Raw genomic sequence first — 27,971 nt, forward strand, 5'->3', positions numbered from 1 at the left:
TGAGAGACAGACTTAGAGCTGTGAATTTGATTGTTGAAGAGGATCCTGACTTGTCGGAGTCGATTTGCCGATCATGCGTATCAAATTTGAAAAAGATTGAAGAGGCGAAGAAAATAACAGAAAAATGGGTCGGACTCGGACTGAAAAGGAAACTCCCAGAGGTGGATGAAGAGAATGAACAGCAGATTGTTGGCGCGAAAAAAATCAAGATCGCTAATGATTGTAATGAGAAGGTGAGTTTTTAACCATTCCTATATTTTTATGCATTATAGCCCATTACTTACCTTACCTTAACTTTTTGGTCCTAGATCAAACTCTAGACATTCTATAATTTCAGATGGAAGTTATTGATCTAGCTGACTTAGACGATATCTCGCATGCATGCTTTACGGAATTTCCCAACGCTGTAAAAGAGCTGGAGGCACCCACCGTCGAAAGTATTGTCAATTTTAGCGATGCAGAATCTTGCAAAGCAGTCGATGCCCTATGTCCGGTTCTATCTAGTGCTTTGAAAGGTGCGATGGGTGGAAAAGATCGAAAACCAGACGGAGAATCCTCAGTTGACCATGCAATCAGAACTTTATGCTACGGCGCCATTTTCAAATCACGGTTAGTAATAAAATATTAATACGTAAAGAATTGATTGTATTATATCTGTGCCTGGGTTCGACTGACCTTGATATCTGACCTTGGGCATCGCTAGAAGTTTATTCAAATTTTCTTTTAAGGTATCCCAAGAATTCAAACGTTGTTGCTTCGAGAAATGACCAAATGTTAGTATCGGCGGGTGCTAGCAAACGTTCTTTTGGGTGGTTCAACAAAATGGGTCTTTCTAATTGTTATAATACTGCTTTGGAGCGTAACGAAGACATGGGGGAAAATTTCGATTCTGAAGTCCTTGGTTGGAAAAAGGAGATCGAAGATGACTACAAGGCAATTTTGGCATTAAAGAAAGATAATGACGCAACGTTCGAGGAGGCAAAACAGCTACGGAGATTGACAAATCCGGCTGCTGCACTATTTAAGGTTTTTAATTACTTTTTATACCATCATAAATATCCCAGTCAAAGCTACGGTGAAAATTGTTCTAGTTCTAATGATAAATTTAAAACAATACGTTGATTGGTTTCTGCTAAAACTGAAACACTCAATTTTCTTTTAGATTGTTGGAGACAACTTGGACTTTGAGAAAAGGGCAAGACACCAAGGAAAGAACAGACGTAATGAAAGCATCCATTGGTTTCACTACATGGCTATATTACACAGGGTTCATCCCTCTAAAGGTAACGACTATTATTTTCGAAATCTGCATCAAAAATTTTTTGTTTTCTTCAGAATTGATGATCAATAAGAAAGGACTAATTTAATGGGATAAAAACTTTAATTTCACTTTTTACATTTAGCCAATCGAACACTACAAGAGTATCGCAATATGCCTATATTCCCTGGATTGAAAACGCAAGAAGTGCTTTCAAGCACCTACAAGATCCTGATAGCCCGAAGCATTGTTAACTTCATCCCTGCATTCAAGTTTCTACGGAAAAACGTCTGCTGGCATATACCTCACGCATTTTCAAAAGAAATGTCAGAAAAATCTCGCGTTGTAAGTATTGGTATAAGCCCTAATAATCTTACATACCTTACTTAAAAACATAAATTGACGAGGAGATATGAGTTGTGACATTATGTTAGAAATCTTTTATACTATGGTAAATACCGTCACAAAGTTTAATTAAAAAAGATAAACATTATTTATTCAGGTACCTCTTGGACTTTCGTTTCACGCTGAAAACTCTACAACCGAAATTATTCAAATTATACGGGAAATTCAAGACAAATATGTTCCAATGATGGACATTGACACTGACGAAGATGATGAAATAGGGAGACTAATCATCGAATCACTATTGTTCGGAGGAGACCAGCTTACAGAAGAGAGGATCATTAACGCTCAACAAGGCTTTGTCGATTGTCGAAACGATTATGAGATGCTGCAAGGGTTGAAACCAGCTTATGAAGACTGGCATTTGAAGCGAACCCTATACGAGGTAAGACTGAATAAAACAATATTTAGGTGTGCCTTATATATTGATAATAACTAAACCTTCTATGATTATTTTTATAATATCAAAATGAATCAAAAATACCAATGACATAAAAAAAATAATCGTTTACTTCCATCAGGTTAAGGAAACAATATTTCGCCAAAGAGAATCAGGGGCCCAACATGGTACCACCGAATGGTCGATGAATGTAACGAATTCAACAAATGCCAAAAAAGGAGCTAAAGACGATTTCAACGCATTCAAAGAGTTTAGCGATGTCGAAACAGATGCATTAATTGTAGCTGCAACGATGACTCATTTTAATATGCAAAAAATCGAGGGTAAGTTGAAAGTTGTTCAAAGGATTTTATTTAATTCAGTTTTCATACCAATGATGAAATTTATAAGTTTTCTGAAGAATTCTCTTATCTTTTGAAAATTTTAATGATTAATTTTTTTTCACCTTACAGATGATCCTATTCCTGGCGATGTCAAAAATGGTGGTAACGATGCAAGATATGCTTGGCTACAAAAGAATGTGGAAGAAATTTTCAGAAGGTCAGCACTTTAGCATAAAGACTATATTATTACAGCGTGAAGTAATAGTAAACAAAGTTGGTTTATATTCTACAAGTTTAACCCTTTTTTACCAAGATTTCTTTTTGTATTTTCAGATTCACAGTGATGTATAATGTTGAGATCAAAGAAAATGCTAAAGTCGAGGATAATCCATTCAAGATGAAACTGTACTTTTGTTCGAAATGCGAAAACACAACAAAAAAACCGTACAAGACAAAAAACGGGCGAGACAGCCACGAAGTTGCTAAGCACCAATATGACAGGTAATAAAAAATAGATATCCTGTCTAAAGTTTAGTATAAAATAATCTTTGAAAGCTCTATCGAAAATGTGCTAAAATAAAAAGTTACAATAGAATCTGATATAACAGAAAATGTTTAGCAGAAAATATCACTCAAATACAATAATATTTGAAAAAATATATAGAAATAATTTCTTCATTTCTAGAAATGCTATGGAGTCAACTAACGAACCTACTGAGGAGGAAGAGAAGGAAACTATCAATCACAAATTGAGTTATCAGAAAGCATTGTTTACTTACAATTTGTTGTTGAGGTCAATAAATGATGCAATCAAAGAGGGGGATGGAGAAAGGCTGTTTGAGCATTATCGAGTTGCAGTCCTTTATTTCAAGTGTTATGGAAGAAGTAAATATGCCTACACAGTTTTAAAATCATTCTTTCGTATTAAGATGGAGCCATCTGCTGCCCTGAGTCTTATTTGGGAACGTTTCATCAACAAACATGGAATGAAGGGGTACAATATTAGTATGGATTTACACATGGAACACTTGAACAATTATTTAAAGGAGCTACTTCGTGACCTCCGTGGCAATGTCAACAGAGAAAATGCTGAAAGAGTATCAAAGTCATTGAAAAATCTTAAAAGCATCGTGGAAAAATTTGAAAACGAGTCAAAAATCAAACAACAAATTTCATCAAAAAACAAAGCAAAGACTCTTAAAGATGTTCAAAATCTCGTTGCTCAATTCATGAAGCAGAATATCTTTGCCGAAAGCAATGAGAAAAGTCACAGTTATGAATCGTTCCCTGATTTCAACAGTGACACACTTTCAAAGCTAGATATTGACAAACTTCTTCAGTGGGCAAAATCAAAAAAGGAAGACTTCAAACTGTTATATTCTTAAATTTCATAGCATTTTTTTTGTAACTCAATGCTTTTGTTGTTTGATCTTGAAAAGAAAAATTAGAAATGAGTATATTCATAAAATATAACAATGTTCCTTCAATTCCTTCAATGTTCAAGCTCAAAATCTATATCAATATCAGATAGGTTTTCAAAATCAGAAAAAACATATTTTTCCTCCTCGTTGACACTGTTTTGATCTGTTTCAGGTTCCTTTACAGCTTCCTTTTCAGGACAAGAAACGAAATAGTCTGATATTATTGAGTAAATCATTATCGCAATGTGTTCATCAACTATAGTCATGTGATCCATCAAGTAGTCTGGTGATGTTACGTAGTTGATATTCTCTAATATATCAGTGATCACTGGTCTAGTTAAGCCAGTTATCGAAGAAGAAGGTAAGTTTATATGGGGGTCACTTTGAAAATAATTATGATGGTATTCCAATAACAAAGCTTCAATAGCACTTTTATCCTCCAGTGTAGCATTTCGAACTGGTTCAATAACATGGGCAGTACCAAACTCGCATTCCTTTTCAAAATCATGATTATTGGGATGATCGGAAGATTGATGACAGACTGAGCAACATGAATAGGCTGGAGCTAGCGAAACAATAGGGCTGCTATTTTCGTTGAATGGTGAAAACAATGCAGTGCGTAAACAGGTGGTTAATTTGGTGTAATTTTTCATTTTTGGGTTGATGTCCTTGTCACAACCTTTGTATGTGTATAATATGGCATGACAATCCGATTCATCATTCCGTCCTGCCCGCCCAATCTGCTGGCAGTAATCAACAAGTGAAAAAGCAGGCCCAAAATGACAAACATACTTTAATTTTTTTGCATTGATACCACACCCGATTGTGCTTGTTGCAATTATGACACGAGGTAATGTATCATCTACAGAAGTAAGCGAAGCAAGGTACTTCTCTTTGTTGTGTGGTGATGTGTCTGCATGAAACATGCCAACAAGAAAATTATCATAATGCTTTTCCCGATTTTTGTAGATTCCTAATCCAAGTTTGGATAGAAACTGCCCAAATAACCAAGAAACCAGTTTCTGAGATCGACAATATATCAACACTTTTGGAGTGTTTTCACTGTTTTGACTGATAATGTTGAGCAGCCAATTAAAGCACGATATTGATTTGCTCCCAGCATCTACGATTGATAGTCTAATATTCTTTCTATCAGGAGAAGAATGAATATACCTTACATATTTAGACAGACTGCATGCACCTCGCAAAATTTCAGTGAAGTCCATTTCAATTGTTGCACTAAGGGCCAGAACGGGAACTTTCTCTGAACAAAATGATCGAATCTCTCCGATGCGAGAAAAGGCTTCTCTGAATACGCTTTCTGTAGAAGATGAAGCAGGAACACCCCTGAAAAAAAGAGTAAAAAACTTCTCAATACAGTAAGGGTAAATTTTGGTGAGCCTCTATGCTTAGCAAAACGAATTTTTTGAGCCTCATGCTTATGCTATGCTTATGTACATACATTTTGCAAGTTTTTTGTAATTTGGGAGATTAAAAATGCCTTGAAATCTTAGACTGAGGCTTAGCATATGTTTAAGTTTTTCTAATATTTGAGCCTGAATATGCTTATTAGTGTTATGCTTATTAAAAAAACGTGTTTATTACACATATATATATATATATCATGATCAAGCCTGGGAATGTCACAAATTGAAATTTTGATTTAAAAAATACATGGAACATATATGCAGGATCAAAGATTTTTTTGTTTCAATTTGCTAGCAAATAAAAAGGCCTTGGTTTAGGCATTTTCATAGAAATAAAAATTACTTACCACGAAATTTTATGGGCTTCATCAACAACAACACAAACAACGTTCTTTCGAAGAAATGACGTGGTGAGAAAATCTTTCACTGAGGACAAAAGCCATTTTTCAGGAATTCCAAATAAGATATTGTACCCATTCATTTTAAGTGTTTCAACGTCTGAACATTTGTCAAGGCTGCATGCCTTGATGTTGAGATATGAACCAAGTTCTTCAGCTTCAGCAATTTGATTCCGTATCAGATTTTGTAAAGGCGAAACCACAAGAACAATTGGGTGCTTCGAACTGTTGGGAAGGGCCCGGAAGATTGAAGGAAGTAACTGATAAATCATACTTTTTCCATATGCGGTAGGAAGGATAGCAAGAGTATCTTTACCAGCAACAACATTTTCGATGCAGTCCATCTGCTTTCTCTTCAACGAGAAATTTGAATCAACTTTCTTAATTGCATCAGTAGCAATTTTTTCTAGAGTTAGAGAAGATTGTTCAGTCATTTGTGACTTAAAAGCATCAACTTGTGCAGCAGCCATTTTCTAATGTGATGTTGTTATAAAAATAACAGTTTGTTTTGTGTACGTTGTTATAAAAATAACAGTTTGTTTCGTGTGTCGAGTTCGAGATTTCCAAGACAGGAGTAAAACCACTGATGATATATGTGTTGTGTCTAATGTTTTTTTTAAATAACAGGTTTTTTGTGTATCAAAAGTAAAACCAAGAGTATGAAGTAAAATCTAGTCTGCCGTTGTGAGAGATTATAAATTTGTTACTATTCATATTATTAATATTTGCTAAAGAAGAAGTAAAAAAACAAAATATTATTTGCAAAAAATTGAAAATAGTTTTCTAAGATTACCACAACCAACTTTCCCAGCCTTGTTTATGTTTATAAAAAGTGCGCCATTATGAGATTCAAAATTATTCAAAATTAATATTCGCGGTTCAATGGTTACACTCACTAAAACTAAAATTGCGGAAAGCAACTTTTTCTTAAATAGTAAACACGACCGCGCATTCTATGTTCACCTTCTTGAACATTCAAACAGACCCGTCTATCTGCTGAACAAGGAATTCGAGTTTTTTCGAGATTTCCGCAGTGAAGCGATAGACGGGATTCCGGTCTAACCTTTGGTTAGATGACGGGTGACTCTAGAGTAGCAGGGCAAGCTTACTCATGCCCACACCTGATGCCAGACTTTGGTCTTCATCTATCCACACTCCATTTATTTCTCAACTTTCTTTAAATTCACTTACCAGTTTTCTCTCCGCTAAATTTGTAGATTTATATTTATTGTTTGTCTATCGTAAGAATGTTTATTTGTGGGTTGTTACTTTTTGGTTCTTTGTATATATTTCGTTATTGTTGTTGGCTTTAAGGTTTGTTGCTGTTTTCTTTTGTTGGTTTTCAACTTTTGTCCTTGTCGTTGTTGAAAAAGTTGGTGAAAATGATTTCTCGCTCAGGCTGATGGAAATTAATGATATGTTTACCGTAATGACGATTTTCAGAATTCGATGCAGCCAAGTTTTCATTATTCATTATTTTACCATAAACATTTATTTTTACCAGATTTTTCGTTTTTCCTTATAGATACACAATCCGAAGTCTAACATTGAGTTACGGTGATTGGAAGAGTTTACGCTGATAAAGACCATCGTCTATACCCGGAAAACTATACTTTAGCTATAAAAAACTTGGACGTATATTATAGAGTTGGGTCACAAGACCACACAAACCAAACGCAAAATCATTATCTTGAACTTTTCAAAATATCTTAAGGTTTAATCGTAAGGAATCGTTAGTTAGGAATCGTGGAACGAGGTGATGAGCGTCGATTGTAGAACAAATTCATATCGAAAAGAGATGATAGGAAAAGAAATAAAATTGATGACATCAAGTCAAAACTTTGTAAAGTGTTTTCAAAAGTTGGTCGTAAACTAGTAAATACTGTTGAAATAGAAGAAATAAAATAAGAATAAACATTAAAGTCTCTTTTTGATTGGTTCCTGATCACAATCTTGACATTGGGGATAGTCTTCTTCATCGTCATCCACACCATGCAAGTACTCGGCACAATATACGCAAATTGGCTCATAGCCGCACTTATAATACAGTTTTTCGATGGGATCAGCACAACAGTGGTCTTTTATGAACACATCCTTCGGAAGATTTTTGACTTGCATATCCTCAAATACTAGACCACATGTATATCAAAAAGCGTTTCCAACATTTGTTTGGTATTTTTGGTTAGTTTTTTCTTAGAAAAAACCAAACGCCACTTTCCACATTCGGCACATTCGACCATCACATCCGTGTTCTTCGCGTGTTGCACTGAGGGAGAGAATGTCATCTTTACACGCTTCGATTTTGGTTTCACTTTACTGCTTGGTCGGTTCTGAAACAAAAATCATAATAAAAGATTATAAAACATAGTCAGACTTTTCATCTAGTTGAGATATAAAATGCAAGCCTTATAATATTTTTTGTGTTAATTTTTTTCTATCATTTAACTTGATCATATCAATCCTTTACCTCTTTCGTCTCGGTCCCATAAACCTCATGAAACTTTTTATAATGATCGTCAACTGGAACTGGATCTGGAAGCCATTTCATGTCTTTCGTTTGGTCATCACGTCTTGGTCTACACGATTGAAAGAAGAAAGAATTTTAAAAGTAGACTGTTAGTTGCCTTTAGAATGAGCTATCTTTGATTTTAAATTGACTTTTGATGTACAATGATTTGTTCAAATTCCACAAGACAAAACATATTGCGAATACATTTTTTTTGCTTTAACTTACTTGCAGATGGTACATGTGGCAATGCCACACTTCTTGATCTGAAACCCATAATGCGTCTCTTTACAACAATGCTTTAAGAAGTTTTTGAGGTTTTGACTGTTTTTCACATCCTTCTTTGTAGTACTATCTCGCTGAAATCAAAGTATGAACAATATTTTAATAAGTAATATGGGGTTATATGTAATACAACTATAAGACAGCACAACAAGAGACTACCAAAAGTAATGCAGGGGCTACACATGAAAACAAGATGAGTACAAATTCTTTCATAAATACCAAAAGTGTATTGTCAACTTCGAGATATTGATTCCATATAGCAACGATGGCCTCTTCATCTGCTGGAAGGAAAGTTTCGAACTGTTTGTCCTTTAAAGCGAGCCGTTTCATTTGAGACTGGAGCAGCAATAATGGGCTTTCCATCGAATCAGCATAGGTAAGTTTTTGTTCAGCATCCAAACCCTCTCTGATTTGTTTCATGTTTTGGAGTTTCGCTGAATTGAAAGAGGAAAACATAGCTTATTATAATAAATTCAAAACTACAAATTATCAACGCATTGAGGGTTTTGTTACAATACCATTTCTAGTTAAGATACGGCATTGGTTTAAGTCTTGAAGAAGATAAAATCTATATTAAGAGAAAAGACAATTCACACTGTCCCAGTGAGCACCCGATGTCTTCGCGACGTCGGGGATTGAGTCATATTTAAGATTCGTCGACGCTTGAGACTTCTCAGAGACGTCTTGATCTGACGTCATTAATCACTATGCTTTCGAAGTCGTCGCTAAGATGTCGTGATATTAGACATCATGTGAACATAAAGCGTAAGCGACGTCTTGATAAGCGCGGTCGACATGTTTGCTATTTTGACGACCTCGCAGTGATGACTAGAATAAAGATTTATAAACAAAACCCAAAGGCCTTTAGAAGAGTACCTTAAAGGAAGTTTTTTGTTTAAAAATTCTGGCTTTTGAAGGTAAAAAATACTTGTGAAAGCCGAAAACAAACTGGAGTAAATTATCAAAACGAATGTTAAATTTTGAAGATGTTAAATTTCGAACGTTTTAAAAACAATAAATTGACAAAACCAAAGAAAATAATTACTCTTGAAGAATTGTATATATTTTCAATATTATATATTATATACTTCCGTTTCATTTGTATAAATTTCCATAAAACATCAACAAAAATTCCAGTTCAACTTAACTGAAAAAAGAAGCAGGACTATGTGTTGATTTTTCATAATAAATAGCCCAAAGTTTAGTTTCAGGTTGACCTATAAACAGACAAAACCTTGTCGTTCATCAATTCCAGAAATGCGTTGATTTTTCATAATAAATGGCCAAAAATTCAGTTTTAGGTTGACCTATAAACAGACAAAACCGTGTCGTTCATCAAGTCAAGAAATTGTTGATTTTTATAATAAATGGCCATGATGATTTGGATACCTCGAGTGTGTCAAGTTTGAGTGAAGCTGATGACACGCCTTTTTTAGAAGATAATGAAAATAACACTGGAAGTCCAAATGAATCATTTGATTCTTTTGACGAGAATGAGAGTAATGATAATGATGAGGAGTATGATGATTACTTTGAAGGGGATAGTTCTAGCAGTGATTCAGAAGATAATGTTGACATTGATCATGAAGGAGACCTCTTGTCTGATGAACTACAACGGTGGGGCTGTAAGAATAAGGCTACCAGAAGCGCGTTCGATGAGTTGCTCTCCATACTACGTGCCCATGGTCATGCAAACTTACCTAAGGACTCAAGAACTCTTCGAAAGACTCCTAAAACTGTCTAAACAGCAGAAAAAGCAGGTGGCAAATATATTTATCTTGGAATTAAGCAAGGAATAATTAGATGTTTCAATCAACTTGAAAACTTTGAAGGTAATTTGATAAAGCTTTAGATAAATGTTGATAGACTGCCAATATTTAAGTCAACTGGCCTTCAAGTTTGGCCTATTTTAGGAATGTTATGTAAACTGCATCCTTTCTTGATTACAGTATTCTGTGGCGAAAGTAAGCCAGACAGTGTTGAAGAGGTTTTAAATGACTTTTTATTGGAGTATAATTTTCTTGAACAAAATGGTTTAGTGCTATTTCGCAAAGTTTGCAAAAAAATAAAAACATTTAGTGTTGTGGAAGGAGGCAAAGATGGCGAACGTAGAAATAAGTGATTTATCGTGTGAAGAAAGTGAAACAGATTTGGATGAAAGTTTAAGTGATAATGATGATATAAGTAATGAAAAATCTCTGATTGTAAATGAAGAAGATTTAACTGATAGTACAGAGGATGCAAAGCTGGTTGAAATACCAAAATTGGTGTTTGTAAATGAGAAGAAAGTTACACTTCTTGTAGAACAAGACATTGAAAGTATACCTGCTTATGTTTTTGGTAAAGCTTTGACTCTACAAGAATCATCAAATTTTGAATGCCCTCATTGTGGAAAGCCATATGTCAGGGAAAAATACTATAAAAATCACCTGGACCTCTGTGATAAAAATAGTAAGTAATCTTTTAAAGAGATTATTTGTAGCATTGAAGTATGCCCAAGCCAAATTTGTTTGAGTTTAGCACCACAGAGCCAAAAATCAGAAGAACTTGATTCACGTTTGGCAGATTATCTTTTCAGCTTCTCAAATTGAAGGTCTATGTTCTAATCTATTTATTTGTATATTTTTTATCTGCCACACATACCAGCAGGGAGCAGATACTCAGGACACATCATTCAGTTGAAGGGAAGGAATTTAATGTGACCATATTTTTATTTTTTTTAGAAAGTTCTACCAATGTCAAAGCAACAAGTTCGTCAACTACTGTGGACAACAATGATGACGTAGATGACCAAATTAATGAGGGTAAGTTTCGTACTTTCACTTGTTAATCAGGATGCTCATTGCAAACATGCTTTGATGTTTCAAAATTTTGAAATTTTCATAACACTAGTTAGGTTAACAAGGCATGTCATTCAATAGCAGCTGAATATCCTTCTTTATAATTTAGTCGTTTGATTTCTTTTTACTTTTACGAGCAAGTAGGTAAATTTCATTAATTCAAAACAGCAGATTTTTTTGTATGCAATTTTTAATTCAATGTAGATAGAATGTAAACAAGTTATGTAAGCTTTGTAGACCAATGCTTCGATTGCTCCGATTGTGATTGAATTCTTTTTATTATGCTTTTAGAATTAATCCAGAGAGGCATTACATATCTGTCTAACGCGTTTGAAGAAGCAATCGTATATCATTACCACAATCTTGCTGAACCAGGCATTTCCGTTGGTAAACTGGCACGCTCTATCAAGACAAAAATCCTATCATTGAAACCAACAACATGAGAAAATGAGGATGGAGGTTTTGACAATGCCAGTGTTATATTTCGTAATTATGGTTATCATTTACTATCTATTTTTGAAGACGATTTAGTCAAAGATGCCAAAACCATCATAAAGAAAACTGCTACTTCGTTTAGGAAGTTTTATAATTATTGTGTCAATGAGGATGAACTCAAACAATGGGGAGAATTTTTACATGGATTGGGAATATTCGCAAATCCTATCCATTCTCAACCCTTGTTTAATTTTGTGATGAACTCATTCTTGAGGCAATGCATTTCTGCTTTGATAGTAATGAATGAGAAGAGCATCAGTCTTGAAGACATCAAATTAAATAAAAGCGAAGAAGAAACTCTCTATTACGTTGCTGGATATATTGTATTTTCCCTGAAGAAAAATGTGAAAAATAAACTGTCCCTCGACAGTAAAGCAACAATTTCTCTTTAGGAGACATGGGGCTGTAAAGGAGACAACGAGTTTGGAGATATAACAATTGAGGAATATACTCGTGCTTGGTTGGAGAAGGTTAACCGTGGTGGTTTGTTCCATGTTAACCACCAATTTTTTGATTTTATTGTTGCTATTGAAAAAACTGCAAGGACAATTTTAAATATTTCCTTGTTTTCCACATACTCTGGAGAAAATTTGAAGGAAGTGCTTCAAAAGAAGTTTGAAGACAATATTGCGATCCAAAATGCTTGGAAGCAGCTATCAAGCAGTATGACATCTGATATTTTAAAAAGCAAATTGTTCAATAAACTATTAGGAAAATGGATAAATCTCAGAGCATACGCCTTTGTCAAAGTTTGGATGCAACAATTTAAAATGGACCAAAGGAGATTGGGAGAAGAGGTGGCCGAACAAGGAGAACCTGCACTGAGGAAAGGCCTCAAGAAAAAAACAGCTAGAAAGGTCGATAGAACTTTGATATCTCCAAAGACTTCTAGTAAAGTCAAGACAGCCAAAGATAAAACATTGAAATCCAGTGTTGCTGCGTCTAAACTCAAGAAAGCAAAGAACACTTTAAAAAACAAAAAGTAAATTAATTTTGATTTTTTCTTCCTTTTTTTGTAAACAGCTAATTTTGGCAATTTTTAATGTATAATATCTTAGGAGATTTTTATTATCTAAGCTGACTTGAAAATAAATTCTCTTTTGTTTTTGAATTAGGACATTATTACCAACATGCTCAACAAAATTTTACATAAAAAATCATTGTTTAAATCTATTTTTTGGTAAATTCTTTGAGACACCATCTGTAGTGTTTAGAAGTCTGAATTTTCTTCTTCGTCTTTTGTCTTTGTCAGGAGTGTTTTTTATAGCTTAACACAATTTTAAAAAGCCTTGATTTTTTACTCTGTTAATTTTTTGTTTTTATCAACTAACGAGTTTGTCATTTTATTTATTTTTATGATTGCTGGAATATAAAAATAAAACCTATAGACGCTTAACTCAATTTTGTGTAAGCTTTTCTTTATTTTTAATGAACATTCTAAAAACCTGATTGAGCTGGTAAATATACAGGTTCTAGCTGAATTTATTATATTTTTTTCGAAGTTTGAGTGTTTTCACCGACTTTTCCGAAAAAATGTGTTTCTCTTGTAAAAAAAATATTTTTATGTACTGATTTAATCAAGACTAGTAGCCTTAACCTCTAAAATACAAGAGCACGCTTTTGCCCCGTTTTAATAAAAAAAGGTCTATGGGCCGCCTTAGTGGATTATTCGCAAATTTTTTATATATCTGCAAAAATTTGTCCTAACGAAATTTACAAAATCCTAATTTTTAGCTGCTATCTTAATTCGCAAAAAAAATGTTTAAGCGAAAATTAATTCACTTAAGGAACGCAGTTTTGGAGGTTTTGATGCATTGACGATATTCTATCCTATATTTTTCAGATTTATTCCTCCCGAATCCACCAAATTTTTTTTCCGACAAAATTTCTTCTCCCAAGGCAACCCCCGGTGCGATCGCGTAAAGAAAAGGAAAGCACTAAATTCAATCCGTTATTCCAAAAAGGAGGTGCATATCTTGAGACTTTTTCTTGCTTAAGAAAGGTGAAAAGTTTCACTCCAGCCAATGAAGTACCTTATCGGGGAAAACTTCGTCGGGGAAAAGTGACGAATATTTTTCCCTGATAGGCCGTGGCCAATGGACCAAAAACGTTTCACTTTTTTTCAAAATATCCGTGACCAACTTTTTGATATGTTTCTTAGTCAATTCGAGGGTGCTGATTCGGAATTTGAATGTTACCAAACGTGTAACCCCGCAGTTTTCGAGCAATTTACGAAATAAAACATTATCTCTTCTCACAGCTTCGACGCCATCTTGATTAATTTCGGACGCGATTGTAGACACAAAATTAGGCTTAAGATTTTACCGAACGATATTGATCAAATATAACACTCGGGGAAAGGTGTTCGGCAAATTAGATTTTTTTGTTTTCATTTGAAAACGAAAGTGAAAATCCTTTAGCGACCGAACGACAGAAAATTATTGTTGATGTCTGGTGTACTTTATATGGCTTTGGTTTTGTTGTTTTTATAACACTCGAGTGATGTAAATTAATTGTAAACTAATAAAATAGGTCTAGACTATATTAAGTTCGTTCCTAATTGAATTCTTTCTCAATATACTACAGTTGATGAAGGTAGAAACATGTGTATATACGGCATAAAACATACAAAAAAGTATTTTATATAAAATGCCACGACAAAAACGAGAATGTGCCATACATTTTGGAAGCAATGGAAACAAGCCATTGACACAATCATCAGACACCTCATTTGGGCGAATTATTGAATTCAGGGACAAGTGGCTTGCACTGAAGAGTGATTATGTTCAAAAACAGGTTGCCAGTTCGATTGATTTAAATCAGTTTATTAGTGATCAAAGTGGTACTCCTTCATCAAGTGTTGCTGGTAATAATAAGATCATTTTCTACCATCGAGAATGCTACCAGCGTTTTACCGACCAAGGAAAACTGGATCGAGCAGTTGAGAAAGAATCAAAGGAAGAAGAGGACGAGACGCTTAAAACAATTGGTATAAATTATATCTGTGGATATCTGTGTATCTCTTTATGTCTATTGTAGTTACACACGTTTCATGTTTTTTTACAATGCCATTGTAATTTGTTTGTCAAAAGTAAAATTTTCATCATTGATCCTCGAAAGCAGTATCACAATTGATAGAAGAAAAATACTTCACTTCAGTGATTTTTCCTTTTTTTTGAATATAAGTTAAGATTATCATAACATATATTATGGCGTTGAAATAGGAAAGTTTTTATCAATGGTAAAGGTAAAAGTCATAACATTACAATTGCATTACATTACCCAATTATAGGAAATTCTTAAAACCGATGGCCCATCAAAACGCTTACGATCATCTATACCATGTCCAGAAGTTCCTGCTGCGTCTTCAGATGTTCTTCCTCCTGTGTGTGTTATTTGTGATAAGGTCACCATATATAAAACTAATGTAAGTTCCAGGAAAATTTATTTATCCATTTCAGCATTTCAAATTTAGACAAGTTTTACAGGATGATGTTAAATAGTTCTCAGTGTGACTTCTATTTGCTAATTGGAAATTACTAAGAGAGAGAAAACTATAATTATTACGAAAAATGTTTTGATAATCATATGCTATGCATATGATTTTTAACCCATCTCTTCTCTTTTTATCAGACTATTAACAGAAAACGAACAGCTGTGGGCTTGACAAGTTCTGAAACATTGATTGACACTATAAAAGAAGCAGCAGTGAAGAAAAATGATGAGTATGTATTAAATTTAGTATTTCTTTTTTTAAATAAATCCGTTTTTACATTACTGTATTGCAGTTACACTTTGTGGATGTAACCATATCCAATTGAATCATGTTATAATCAAAATTCATCCTGTTGTAATTATATTGAAAGGCCTCTGTTGGATAGTATGCAAATGAAATGTTGAAAATTCTTACCTTTTTATTTAGTGCTCTGTTGTTCAAGATATGTCAAAAAGATATGGTCTGTCTTGAGGCCAAGTACCATAAAAGCTGCTACAAAGCCTATACAAGAAACTTGTTTGATGAGCAAAAACATGAAGAGAGTTCAGAAGATGCTGATACAGAAACAGAACTCACTGAAACAGAACTCACTGAAGATGAATTTGAAGGTTTGAGTCATTTTTAGTCCTTAAAAATATTTAAGAAAATTAGAAGAAGAAACGTTGTATTTCTTTTCAATACTTAAAGTTTCTTGCTTTCGCATTCATCAGTTGATTAGAAATAACTATCAAAACAAAATTCCACGTTTATTTAAAAAATTCAATACAGCGTCTTCATATAAAAAAATTGACGTCAATCTTTAGAATCGAAGTTTTCAAGTAGGTGTTTGTTTATGTGCCGGCATTTTGAGATAAGTTCAGATCTAGAGTTCAGTAAATTGTCTTTACGCAAAGAAATTTCAAATTTTTCGTTCAAACAAAGGTCACATTTCAGGCTGCTTCTGTTGAACGGTTTGCACTTTCTTACAATTCGCCATGTAACTTTAGGGTTGGTCTGGTTACGAGAATGCCGCCAAAAAAATAAGAAAATTAGTATGTTATCCCATCAGGCTTTACACTTGTCTACCTTCAAATTTGAGTGATTTGACTCATCCAGAGACTGCACTTTCTTTTCCACCCTGTCCTGTTGAAGCCACGTAAAGAATGACCACAATAAAGAACAAATTATAACAGTTTGATTTTATATGATTTCAGGATATACTGATGAATTTACAAAGGACAGGGAATTGTACTTAGCAGCACTCTATCTCAGGGATATTGTGAAAGACTTATCCACCCTCTACCCATGGCCGCCTACTCAACAACATTTTGTCAAAGATAAGATCAAAAACACCATACCACACCGTCTTTTCAATTTCTTTGCTTGGACAATGGGAGAGAGTACTGAAGCTTTGTTTGACCAGTTCGTCGATATCGATGAAGACAAGGAGCCACATATCATGTCCATGGCTGAAGATCTTATATATAATGTAAATATAATGCAAACAATGGCAAAGTCCAAACTGAAAAACATTTAGCCCTAGGTAGGAATTTATTCTTATTTCTGTAATAGTAATTTTAAGAACAATTCATTTAATTATGGGCATTTTTTTAATACTATACACTGAAGGTCTTTATGAGTGAAAAACTCATCAAATAAGAAGGCAGTTTTGTTTATTAATGGTTTCAAATGTTGTTCTCTGACTTTGGGTGTTTTTTTTAAGTAATTTTTCTTGTAAAAGTAATTTTTCTTATTTTCATTTATCCTTTAATATCTATCAGGTATGGCAGTACGTCAAATCGATGGTGGTAGCCAGTTGATTAATTTGCTGCATGGCTTTGGACACTGCACTTCACATTCCTCTGTGTTACGCCTGGATACCGCACTTGCTGAGAAAACACTCAAAAAAGATCAAGAGCTCCCAAAGGACGTGATCAAAGGTGAAATGCCCACCCTCGTTGTCGACAACGCTGATTTTGGAGAAGAAACAAAAGATCAGACTCATATAATGAATATGATTCTTCTACAAAATCCTCGTTATGAAGTTCCTGAAGTTGTGCCAGACTCGCCAATGAAACGTTCTTACAGAAAATCAATGCAAGCTCCTGAGGTTGACATCCAGGAATATTCCTTAACTAAGTTCTTCTTTAGTAAAAGATGGTTTATCTTCAACATCCATTACGAACTTTGGTGATGCACAAGCCAAAGATTTTCTCTACATCTTGACGAAATATTTTTATGGTGAAAGCACTATTCCACCCTACGAATGGACTGGCTACAATTCACAATTCTGTCCACCACGAAAGCCTACAAAAATCCATTATCTCCCAATTATTGATGCTTCACCAACAGAGTACTCTACTATCTACACAACTATGAAAAAGGCTTTGAAAATGAAAGACGAAATCAATACACCATATATTACAATGGTTTGCGATGAAGCAATATATGCAAAGGTGACTTGATTCAAATTTTCTTGATTTTTAGTAACCAAAGTAACCAAAATTCCAGCATTGAATTGTGATAGATTAATGAGTTTTTAACTTACATTGATAGGTCCAACAAATTAGATGGAAAGAGCCTGAATTTAAAAACATCATTGTACGAATGGGATCATTCCACACAATTATGGCGTTCTGTGGCACGATTGGGAAACGATTTGAAGAATCCGGATTCAGGGTATGGTTTATTTTTTTTGTTAATTTTAGAGATACCATTAAACTTTTAATTAATTGATGATTTAGTTGATGCAAATTAAAAAAAAATTGTGTTGACCACTTCTGACATATGCTTATTGGGTCAAGGATAATCGTTTGCCATAGTTAGATGATCTAAAAAGCTTTTACTTTACGAGATAGTGAAGACAACCTGGTTTCTTATAAAAAATGTGTAGTGTTAAATGCATGATGTTATATAATTTTCCTTTTGCCTTTAGGATGTATTGATTGCTTCTGATATTGGTATTGGCCCGTCATCAGTCAAAGGGGTTCTTTCTGGAAAGTTTTACAATGGAGCGATTTATACCCATAAAGTTACTTACGAGGCACTGGAGAGACTCCGATTTAGATGCTTTTTGGACAGTTTGAACGAACAGCAAAGGGAGTCAGTCCAGTGGTATGCCGAAACATATCAGCACTCGGACACACAATCAAAAGTTTTTCCCTTAAGAGAATTATGACACTTTACCAAGAATTCGTGACAAAACGACGTCAAGAAAATGCGACGTTTAACTTTTGGAGCTCCTACATCGATATGGTTGGTAAGTAGATAAAATTTGTTTCCAAATGAAATAATCGTATCTCTAAAAATCTTGAAATAGTCACACTGGTGCCCCCTTATTTAAATATAACCTCTTTCTTTCAATGCAATTTTTCTCATTTATTTCTATCGTTCATTTTTTCAGGGCTGCTGCTGAACTTCATCAGGGGTACACGAGAATCTGACTGGGATCTTCATATCGAATCGGCTGGTCAAATGATAAGTTGGTTTTTTTGCCTACGACAGGCCCAACTACTCCCGTTATATGAGCGCGTACATTTTGGAAATGAAAGATCTACCTATGACTCATCCTGGTAAGTATATAACTAAAGCCCGTATTCTGTTTAAGTGTATACTCTTTTTTTCCTACCATGTAAAAACCACTCTCATTGAAATTGGTCTCATTAGGTTAACATGGTTTTCACAATTTAGCAAAAAAAGTGCACACCGAAAGCTAAGGATTAACTAGTCTCATGAATATGCATGAATATCTTCGAATTTATACCTTGTTATTCTTCAGGTGCTCTTGAGGATATCAAACGGAACTTTACTGTTCAACGTCAAAAGCGACACGGCTTCTCATCAGTTCCCTGCGATATGACCATTGAGCAGACAGCCAATCGCGACGCCAAAACTAAAGGCGGTTTGATCGGGAACACCTTGAACCGAGGCTATATGCATCGTTGGCTTTTATCTCAGCACCACCGCACTGCCGTCACAAGAAGATGTCAAGAGCTTGCTGGAGTTTCTCGATACGATAGGTATGTATTTTCCACTTCGGCAACATTTTAAAAACACTATTATGCATTTCTCACATATGATCTGATTTTTACGAATATTTTTCACACGATTTCAGTATGGTTTTTGAAAACAAGTTTTTTCTACTTTACTCGTTATGGTAAACATTTTTCATATCTCTTCAGGACTAGGAAGAACTTAGACGTTCAGATCAAAACACGAGAAGCACGTTACATCTGTACTCGAGACGGTTGAATCTTTTATAAATCCCTTCGAGTATTCCCTCGACACCAAGCACGTTGTGAACATCTACAGTGGACGATTGGCTAGTGACGAGCTCACGTCAGACTTGAAGAATGCGCACCTGTTTGGAGAAGAGGCGTACCACGAATTCCTCCAAAATTTAATGTCTGATTCACCAAATCTATTCAAACCAATTGAAAAGCTGAGCCTCAGAAGGTTCGCTGAGAAGGTGAAGAAGCCATCAAATTCAGCTTCCTCATTGAAGACCTCCAATTTGACAAGGGATCTATTTGGCCGCCTGCTGTTGCTCTCCAGCACAAGAGAACTCGACCTGACCGGCTTACTTGATAAAAGTTTGACAACACTTCCATTATCCTTAGGTATATCAAGGACACTTGTATAGCGAAGCTGGACTGAGTACAATGGCTATTTCTCTTTTTCTTTTTAACACATGTCTGTCGTAGTGAATCCGCAAACCCTGGTCAGCGGTTGAGAATATTTTTTTCAAATTAATTGAAATAATTAGTTGTTGCAAAGTTTATTAGTTTTCACAAGGGACTTTTTCGCAAGATTTTATATTCGACTTTATCTTGAATGAAGATTTTTAAAATAAAATATAAGTTTGATCAATTTATAAGCCAAAAACCTTGAAAAAAGGGTCCTTCGAAAAAGTTAAATTGAAAATTACGTAAGTTATTTCAAGGTGTAACAAATATTTTAAACAACTCTTAGAAGGTTGAAGTTGAAAATGACGAAGAAAAAACGAGTAAAAAATAGCCTAAACTCGCCTAAACTTTCACCAAAGTACCCAAATCTTATAATGGCTATAGCAAGATGTCGAACAAGGAACGGACTAAATCATACTACAGCTGCTAAAAGCAAAATCTAAACATCATTCACGAGAAAGAGAATTTTCTCTTTTTTTTAATGATTTGATTGTATAAAGGTGTGATAAAACTCATTATAAAGTAATTGTTCGATTGTTGTTTTCTTGTTATTGCAATCATGTCAAAGGAATTTCATAAAATATCTTTAGCAACAAACTTTCCGTGCAAAATCCATCTGTCTGACGATGGTTTTTCATTGTTAAGTACTTTTATTAAAAAGTATTTCTGATTGGTCGAAAAAACATGAGGAACGACCTCTTATTGGTCAAAGAAAGACAATATCTATTATTACGACGACACACATGGTTCAAAGAAAATAAATTTGTGCTCAGTCCAGCTACGCTATACAAGTGTCCTTGGGTATATTGGCTTTAATTCGATTTCAACTACAGTTTTCGCGCCATTTTTTTGCAAAGGAGCCAAAAGTTGCCTTAAATGTATAATTTTTAATTCTGAAGAAATTTTTCTACAAATCTCAGTGAACCTTTTTTCTATTTTAGCTTCTTCTACTGGTGGGTCCATGAGGAAAACAGCTAAGTCCAAATGCTTAGAGGTGCTGGAATCGAATCCCAAATGCAATCCTGAGACCATCACTAGTGAAGTTGCACTTATTGATGGAATGGCCCTCATCCAAACCTTGAGGAGCCCAGCTAACACGTTTGGCAAGTTATCCAGTCAAATCTACAAATCCGTCTTAGCTGTTGCTAAGAAATTTCAGTGCAAGCGCGTTGATTTCGTTGGTGACTGCTACCCATCAATCAGCATTAAAGGTGCTGAAAGAGAGAAGAGGGCTGTTGACGGGGGTCAAGTTTTTTCAGTGGTTAATGCTAACCAAAAAGTTCCAGCCGATTGGAAAAAGTTCCTCTCCGTTGGGAAGAACAAGGAAAACCTCTTATCATTTTTATCAACTCAATGGAGATCAATGAAGCCTGCTGATTTCTCTGATAATCTGAAGCTTTTCATTGCCGAATCTCGCAATTGCTTTGCCATCCACAAGAAAGATGATATATTGATCGTAGAACCCGTTGAGAGCCTCTTCTGCGACCATGAAGAAGCTGACACTCGTCTCATACTTCATGCACAACATGCTGCACAAGAGGGACACGTCAGTGCGGTTATCAGAACCCCAGACACCGATGTCATCATCACGTTGGTTGGATTGGAGGAGCAAATTTCAAGTGAGCTGTTTGTCGAGACTGACAAGGGGAACCGTCAAAGACTCATCGACATCAACCAGGTTGCCACATCAATGCCACCCAGATCATGCCAAGCCATTATTGGTTTCCATGCTTTAACAGGCAAGTAGTATGATTTTAGCTAAAGCTTGAGCAATGACATTGTATAATTTTAGAAATGACCATTCGAGTTCTCTGTCAAGAAAGAATAAGCATAGTTGATTTTTTAATTTTGATTAGAGTTTCTTTGGTTAGAATTACTTTTGATATTGCATTCATAAGACATCCTTATTCTGTCTGAGAAATATTTGGAATTTTAATTTAGATTTCTGTTCCTTTTTGGTAAAGGGAAAGTTAAATGCTGGAACGTCATGATGAGCGACATGGCATTCGTGGAGTCCTGGTCTGTATCAGAAAGTCTCGCAAAAAGTGTTGAAAAATTTGTCTGCAAATTATTCGGGGCCACAGCAACCACCCTAACCGAAGCCCAAGTTGAACTCTTCAAGCGAGGGAAGTTTTCCGAAGATCTCCTCCCTCCGACATGGTCAGCTTTTCTGAATCACCTTTTGAGGGCAAATTACCAAGCCAAGATATGGAAAAGTGCACTCGTTGCAAACATCCAAGCACCCTCAATCCAAGCACCCTCACCACGTGAACACGGTTGGGTCGTCGACGAAGGAAGCATTGCCATTGATTGGAACGTTGAGTTGTCAACCGACATTGCCCTTTTAGCTGCCTGTTCATGTAAAGTAGGTTGCAAGACAAATGCTTGCAAATGCAAGAAAAATGGTTTGAACTGCAGTGATGCTTGCAAGTGTTGTGAATGCGAGAATAAAGTTGAATCGAACGAGAGCAACGAAAATGTGAAGAATGCGGAAAACGACGAGATCGAGGATGACGAAAACAATTGGGTCGAGGACAATTTGGATGATGTAGACTGGGAGAACGAGGACGATATTGATTTCACACTTGACTTATAGGATAGTTTATAAGTCAAGTGTAAAATATATTTTACAAATTATAAGCATGTGATTTTTTCTACTTTTTTTACTTAAAACGCTTCGTGAATTTGTGTAATGTATTGTAGAAAATCAAGGAAATTAGCAAAGATTAGATGTCCTATGAGCTACTTTTGAATTAAAACAAGCCCCTTTGAGCTTACTTAATCTGTTACCTTTTTCTAAATCGAAACTGACTCGATTCTGGGTTTCTAAAGCCATCATATGGAAAAAATCGATTAATATCGATTTTTTGCCGATTTTTGTCGATTTTTGTCTAATATTGATCATTTTTGTTAAATGTTTTGAATTTTTCTTAAACCAAAATATTTTGTTAACGTTTATAAATACAATAAACAGAAAAAAAACCACTAAATTCACATACTTTTAACCAAAAATCGTTAGTATTCGATAGTACCCGATTGAATCGATAAAGTAACTTTTAAACCCGATTTGCTCGAAAACTGCGGGGTTCAAGTTTGGTAACATCCAAATTCGGAATCAGCACCCTCAAGTTGACTAAGAAACATATCAAAAAGTTGGTCCCGGGCATTTTGAAAATTTAAAGTATTTTTTGAAACGTTTTTGGCTCACTGGCCACGGCCTATGACGAAAATTTTCCCCAGCTTTAATGCGTTTACCAACTACCAGCAAGTTACAAATATTTTTCCCGACGAAAATTTTCCCGACGAAGTTTTCCCCGATAAGGTATAAGCCAGAATGGCTAGAAGTCAATCTCTCAAATCCTACCAAAGTTGCGCGGCCTTGAGCGGCTCGCCTGGTTTTTGCACAAATGACAGATTGAAACTAAAATGTACCGCTAAATTTCGAAAAAAATATCAATCGTAAACAAAGGAATTGCTAGATTCACTCTGTCGTCAAAAATACCACGCATTTTTTAAGGCTTCACTTTTTCTTGCCTGAGAAAGGTTAGATATTGACCTCCAGCCCTTCGGGCTTTAAACTCAATGACTCTAGCGCTTTGGGCTTCAAACTCAATCCCGGAAAGATTTAACCTCGGAAAATAACTGGAAGAAAAAGATGCTTACCGTAGAACTGGATTACGATTCAAAAGTTTGCTCAACAATCAAAACGCGCAAAAATCGCAAAAATTAGGATAGCCAAGTTAAATCCAAGCTGGCACATAATTTGGGAGAGTTTTGTTGAAAATTTTTCATAAGCGGCCAGCTTGGTTCATATCTCAAAATCTTTGGTAGTTTTCATTTGATTGTTGAGCGAACTTTTGAATTGTTAGCCAGTTCTACGGTATAAAGGGAGGGTGCGTCACGGTTGGTGGATGAGTGGAATCTGGGGAACTGGGCTTTTTCGTATGGAAAAGCGTAATTTAGCCAATTTGGACGGAGGTCCCCTCTTTCAGACGGAAAACTCGAATTTAGAGACAACAAAAAAATCAGTTGAAATCTCGGAATTAGTAACAAATAGTAAAAATTTCGGTTATCAATTTACGATGTGGCAGAAATAGGTTAAATTAAAATTGACGGAATAGAAAAGTGTCTGGTGTGATAATCCAGTTCAGAAATTGAGTTTTGAAAATTCATCCCGTTTCCCTGCGATATTCGAATAATTCAACAGTATGTGAGCTTTCAGGAATTCAAATTCCTTATCGTAATGAAGGAGAAAAAAATTAAAATGGAACAAATTGGCCATAAATGAGAAACATTATATTTGACAATAAGTAAGTAGTACTGATGTAATGATAATATTATCCTGATCACAAAACCTTTTTACTTTGTTAATATAGCCAAATATTTATAGGTATAAGATATTTAAAAAAAAACGAAAAGCGCGATTCTACAAAATTCCTCAAAAAAGTTTTATTTCTATATAAAAGTTGATCAAAAGATAATTCACTTCCATACAATGTTCAGCTACTAAAGTTAAGTCGTCGATTTCTATAGCTACTTTTCGCTTTGTTCTTCCACGAAAGTTACCGTTGATTGCAACTACCATTTTGGATTTCGCAACGATCAGTTTTCTCTCAGTCATCATATACCATTCGAGTTGCGGGTTTTCAACACTGCTAGCTCTATGTTTCGCAAACTGTTCTTCTACAGGATCTTGGTTTAATTTGTCCGACAGAAACATGTCCACGCCGTCCAATTTTAATAGCTCTGGAACCATTTCGCAGTAAGAATGGACTGGAAAAGAGAAAAATAATCAGAACTATAGAAAAAGTACAAAAAATCCCAACCTGGCTTATTTTGGATGTGCGTGCGATAAATTATGCACAGATCTCAACACCTACATTCACATGCAAATAAAAGGGGTTTTACACAAAGCTAGGTTAAAGTCTTTGGAATTTTCTTGCTGATATTTTACTGTGCTTTTAGACGAAATCTGTCTAAGACGGAAGTACTTTGGACACTGTATTCAGCACGAAAAACGATAAAGGAAGGGGAAAACGATCATAACAACGAGTGAATCTTCATATGGCGATGTCCTGAAACTTCTAGACTTGAGTCTCGAGCCTGGTAATCTTATAAAGATATAGACAAAAAATATATAATCACAAATTATGTCCTGTACCTGTCATCCTGATACCATCTAGCGTTTTCAGACTAATGCAATACTTGGCTTGTTCCTTAGCAGGCAGCTTGAGCTTTTTGGTCTCTTTTTGCCAATTGTTGATATAAGCAAGAAATGTGTCCTTCAAAAATAATTTACGTTTAATAGATTTATCATTATTCATCGGTTTTAAAAGTAAAAGAGCTACCTCCTTCTGCTTGAAAAATAGCTAAATACATCACAGTGACAGTTTACGTGTTCAGATATGGACTATTATGAGAGACCAAAATTTCATTCATTATCTATACAAAAGGATTTGAAAAATTCAGTTGGGTATTTTTTTTGGGGTATTTTGGAAATGTCTCAAATCTAATAGTTGGAATAGTTGGATCCAATTTAGCTTACTTCAAACTTTGTCATGCTTGGTATGTCATTCGGCTTCACAGGATCTAATGCAGGTTTCCTTAGTTTTTGACCTACATACGTGTGCGTAACATTCATAAGATCAAAAAATTTGTCACATTTTCTGATGAAGCCAATCAACTCGCTAATCGACTGTTTCTTCATTGCTTGCATCCAAAATTCCAGTCCATCCGCCATTGAGTTACTTAAAATCTAAACAAAAGAAAAACCTAAAAATGAAATATGCTAAATCCTGACTAGGGATAACTAAATTGATGGAACAAAAGGAGTCATTATTTGGAAGTTAGACACCACCGCTTGAAGATGAAAATTGGCAGCAAATTAAGAAATGTTCCTCTACATCCATTGAAAAAGAAACTTTATATGATAAATCGCAAAAAAAGTTTTTTATAGAACATGAAATATTTGCAAAAAATAGAATTTTTGGAGATTTTGCCCGATAATTATTCAAAAGTAAAAAAAAATATCTCCATTCAGATACCAGTTTCAAAAAAAAAAATAAAAAAAAATAGGCCTTGACCCCTCATTTTGGTATTGATCTTCCTTTTTTAATTTTGAAAAAAATTATTGACACTGTCCCCAGTCCTAGGTTTGGTATCTGGATCCTGACACCCTGAAATGAGCCAGAACCTTCCGATTTTAACAGAAAATTGCAAGAAAAATGAACAAAACTGAGTGTGCTTACTTGGACAGCAAGGTTGACTCTCATTCTTGTTCGTGGCCCAAGTACAATGTGATCATGTGTTAACTTCGAACATTTGCGTAGTCCAGGTGATAGAGATGCCCTATTTAGGTCGAATTCGTAGAATGCCTGGATAGTATTCGAACTCAAATCCTCTCCATTTATCTGAAGCGTTGAAAAAAATTAACATTTTGCATAAGAAAAATTGTTCTAAATAAAGTAAAAATAAATAAATAAATCTTATCAGGGGTAAAAATTAAATAAAATTGATTGAATATTAGTTCTGTTAAAGGTGTAAAAGGCTAAGTGTGAAAGAAATGACCCTTAACCTTAGAAAATGTTTTTAAGCCTGGAAATACTGAGTGTTTTAGTTTTCTACCATTTGGACATAATAAAATTGACTTTTAAAAATGGAAAATATCTAGGAATCTCCCCTTACAAAGTACATAAAGCGCACAAAGTACATTCTTGTTTCCCCTTTCCAGAAGAAGATTTTCTGGTCCCTTTATTCCTTTGGTGTTTTGAAAGGTTTGAACTATGAAAAGCAGCAGAAAGTAGTGAAAAGTGGATACTGGTTTGAATTGAGTGGTTATCAATAGTAAAATTTGTTCTTACCGTTAGCTTTCTTGTCTTTTTGTTGGAGCCAGAATTTTCAAGATTATTTCTGATCGTTTTCACGAGATGGGGTACATCACTGAAGAAATATATCTTACACCCGGGAGCAAAGCGATTGTGAGCCCAATACACAACACCATCAAGGGATACATTGGAACCATCCTATAATCGATGCATTTCAAAAAACTTCCGATTAGCAGAAGCACCATCACATACAAATGCGTGTACGTTGAAATTAACCATCTCTAGGACACCAACAGCTTCCCAAATTATTGCAAATAGCTGTTCAGCTGAGGCAGATTTTGTTGCATGAAATCCAATAGGCAAATTGAAATGGTGGAAAAAGCCTCTAATCATTATGGCTAACACGTGAGTTGCTAGTGGCCTGAGTTTCTTCCTCTCCTTTTCCAGGGATCTCTCAAGACTGTCAATCTCGTCAGAAATCTTACCAAGCTCAGTAAAGCCGATGATGGTCCCAGTTGATCTGCTGAAAACGAGACCAGACTTGATTTTCATCTCATCAAACATTACAGAGCAGATTCTTTGATGAGCAGGAGCTTCGTCAAGTTTTTGTTCTTTACAGAACTTTGTGATAACATCAGGGTTAAAAGAGGCACCAATTGACGTGAAGCTAGTGTAGTTGTTCGTAGGTGCTAAGAAATCAAAAGATTAGCAAAAGGTTGAATATACAATAGAGCAGAAAGAGAAAGAAAGCAGAACAAAATTTCAGCAAATAAAAATCCTCAAGTTATTTACTTTTTTGAAATAATTATTGAAAGCTATGGAATCTTAATAACTTAAGAGAACTTATTTTCTAGTGTTTTTGCTGACCACCAAATTTAGTTCCCTTAAGGTCAAAGCTTTGTGAAATAAGACAGAATAAAACGAAATAAACTTGAATTGTTTTCATTAATGTAAATGCTGTTCTGCTTTCTTGGGATTTATTTCTTGAATTTCTATTTGATAGATTTCATGTCAACAGTTCATGGGCTGAAAATGAAATTTAGTAGTTTTTGGCTCAAAAAAATTATAGTTTAAGTTTATTCAGTGACGACTACCCATATCTGGATTCTTTTGTTAATCACTATGCCATAACCTAAACCCTTACCTGGACTCCGTAAATATATGATCAAGCACCAGCGTATCATGACAGGATGCCATCTCATTGAAGTTGGTTTCTTGAGCTTTGCAGC

General features: G+C 35.0%; 2 protein-coding genes and 1 long non-coding RNA gene across 3 annotated transcripts; 1 reads left to right on the forward strand and 2 right to left on the reverse strand.

Annotated features, from left to right (window-relative positions):
* Positions 1 to 385: 385 nt before the first annotated feature.
* Positions 386 to 3,841, forward strand: LOC136812363 (uncharacterized). The gene is made up of 9 exons (XM_067068859.1): positions 386 to 609; positions 729 to 1,026; positions 1,163 to 1,283; positions 1,404 to 1,603; positions 1,761 to 2,048; positions 2,185 to 2,386; positions 2,516 to 2,603; positions 2,720 to 2,887; positions 3,072 to 3,841. Exons 1-9 carry the CDS (start codon positions 521 to 523, stop codon positions 3,769 to 3,771), a joined length of 2,154 nt encoding a protein of 717 aa, XP_066924960.1. The 5' UTR covers positions 386 to 520; the 3' UTR covers positions 3,772 to 3,841.
* Positions 3,842 to 3,878: 37 nt separating this feature from the next.
* On the reverse strand, positions 3,879 to 4,733 carry LOC136812364 (uncharacterized). Its single transcript, XM_067068860.1, has one exon. The coding sequence runs from the start codon at positions 4,731 to 4,733 to the stop codon at positions 3,879 to 3,881; it is 855 nt and encodes a 284-aa protein (XP_066924961.1).
* Positions 4,734 to 25,469: 20,736 nt separating this feature from the next.
* LOC136812429 (uncharacterized) lies at positions 25,470 to 27,411 on the reverse strand. The gene is made up of 3 exons (XR_010847352.1): positions 26,779 to 27,411; positions 26,167 to 26,328; positions 25,470 to 25,673 (listed from the first exon to the last, which is right to left on the reverse strand). It is a non-coding gene; the product is annotated as an uncharacterized lncRNA (long non-coding RNA).
* Between the last annotated feature and the right edge of the window lie 560 nt (positions 27,412 to 27,971).

The sequence above is a fragment of the Clytia hemisphaerica genome, unplaced genomic scaffold (assembly GCF_902728285.1).
Source record: "Clytia hemisphaerica strain Z4C2 unplaced genomic scaffold, Clytia hemisphaerica genome assembly, whole genome shotgun sequence".
Classification (NCBI taxonomy): Eukaryota; Metazoa; Cnidaria; class Hydrozoa; order Leptothecata; family Clytiidae; genus Clytia; species Clytia hemisphaerica.

Excerpts from the sequence above, each read along its gene's own strand:
- LOC136812364 (XM_067068860.1), bottom strand. The coding sequence starts at position 4,733 with ATGTTTCATGCAGACACATCACCACACAACAAAGAGAAGTACCTTGCT.
- LOC136812363 (XM_067068859.1), top strand. The coding sequence starts at position 521 with ATGGGTGGAAAAGATCGAAAACCAGACGGAGAATCCTCAGTTGACCAT. Across the intron at positions 1,284-1,403 it reads CAGGGTTCATCCCTCTAAAG|CCAATCGAACACTACAAGAG; the intron begins GTAACGACTATT and ends TTTTACATTTAG. Across the intron at positions 2,387-2,515 it reads TAATATGCAAAAAATCGAGG|ATGATCCTATTCCTGGCGAT; the intron begins GTAAGTTGAAAG and ends TTCACCTTACAG.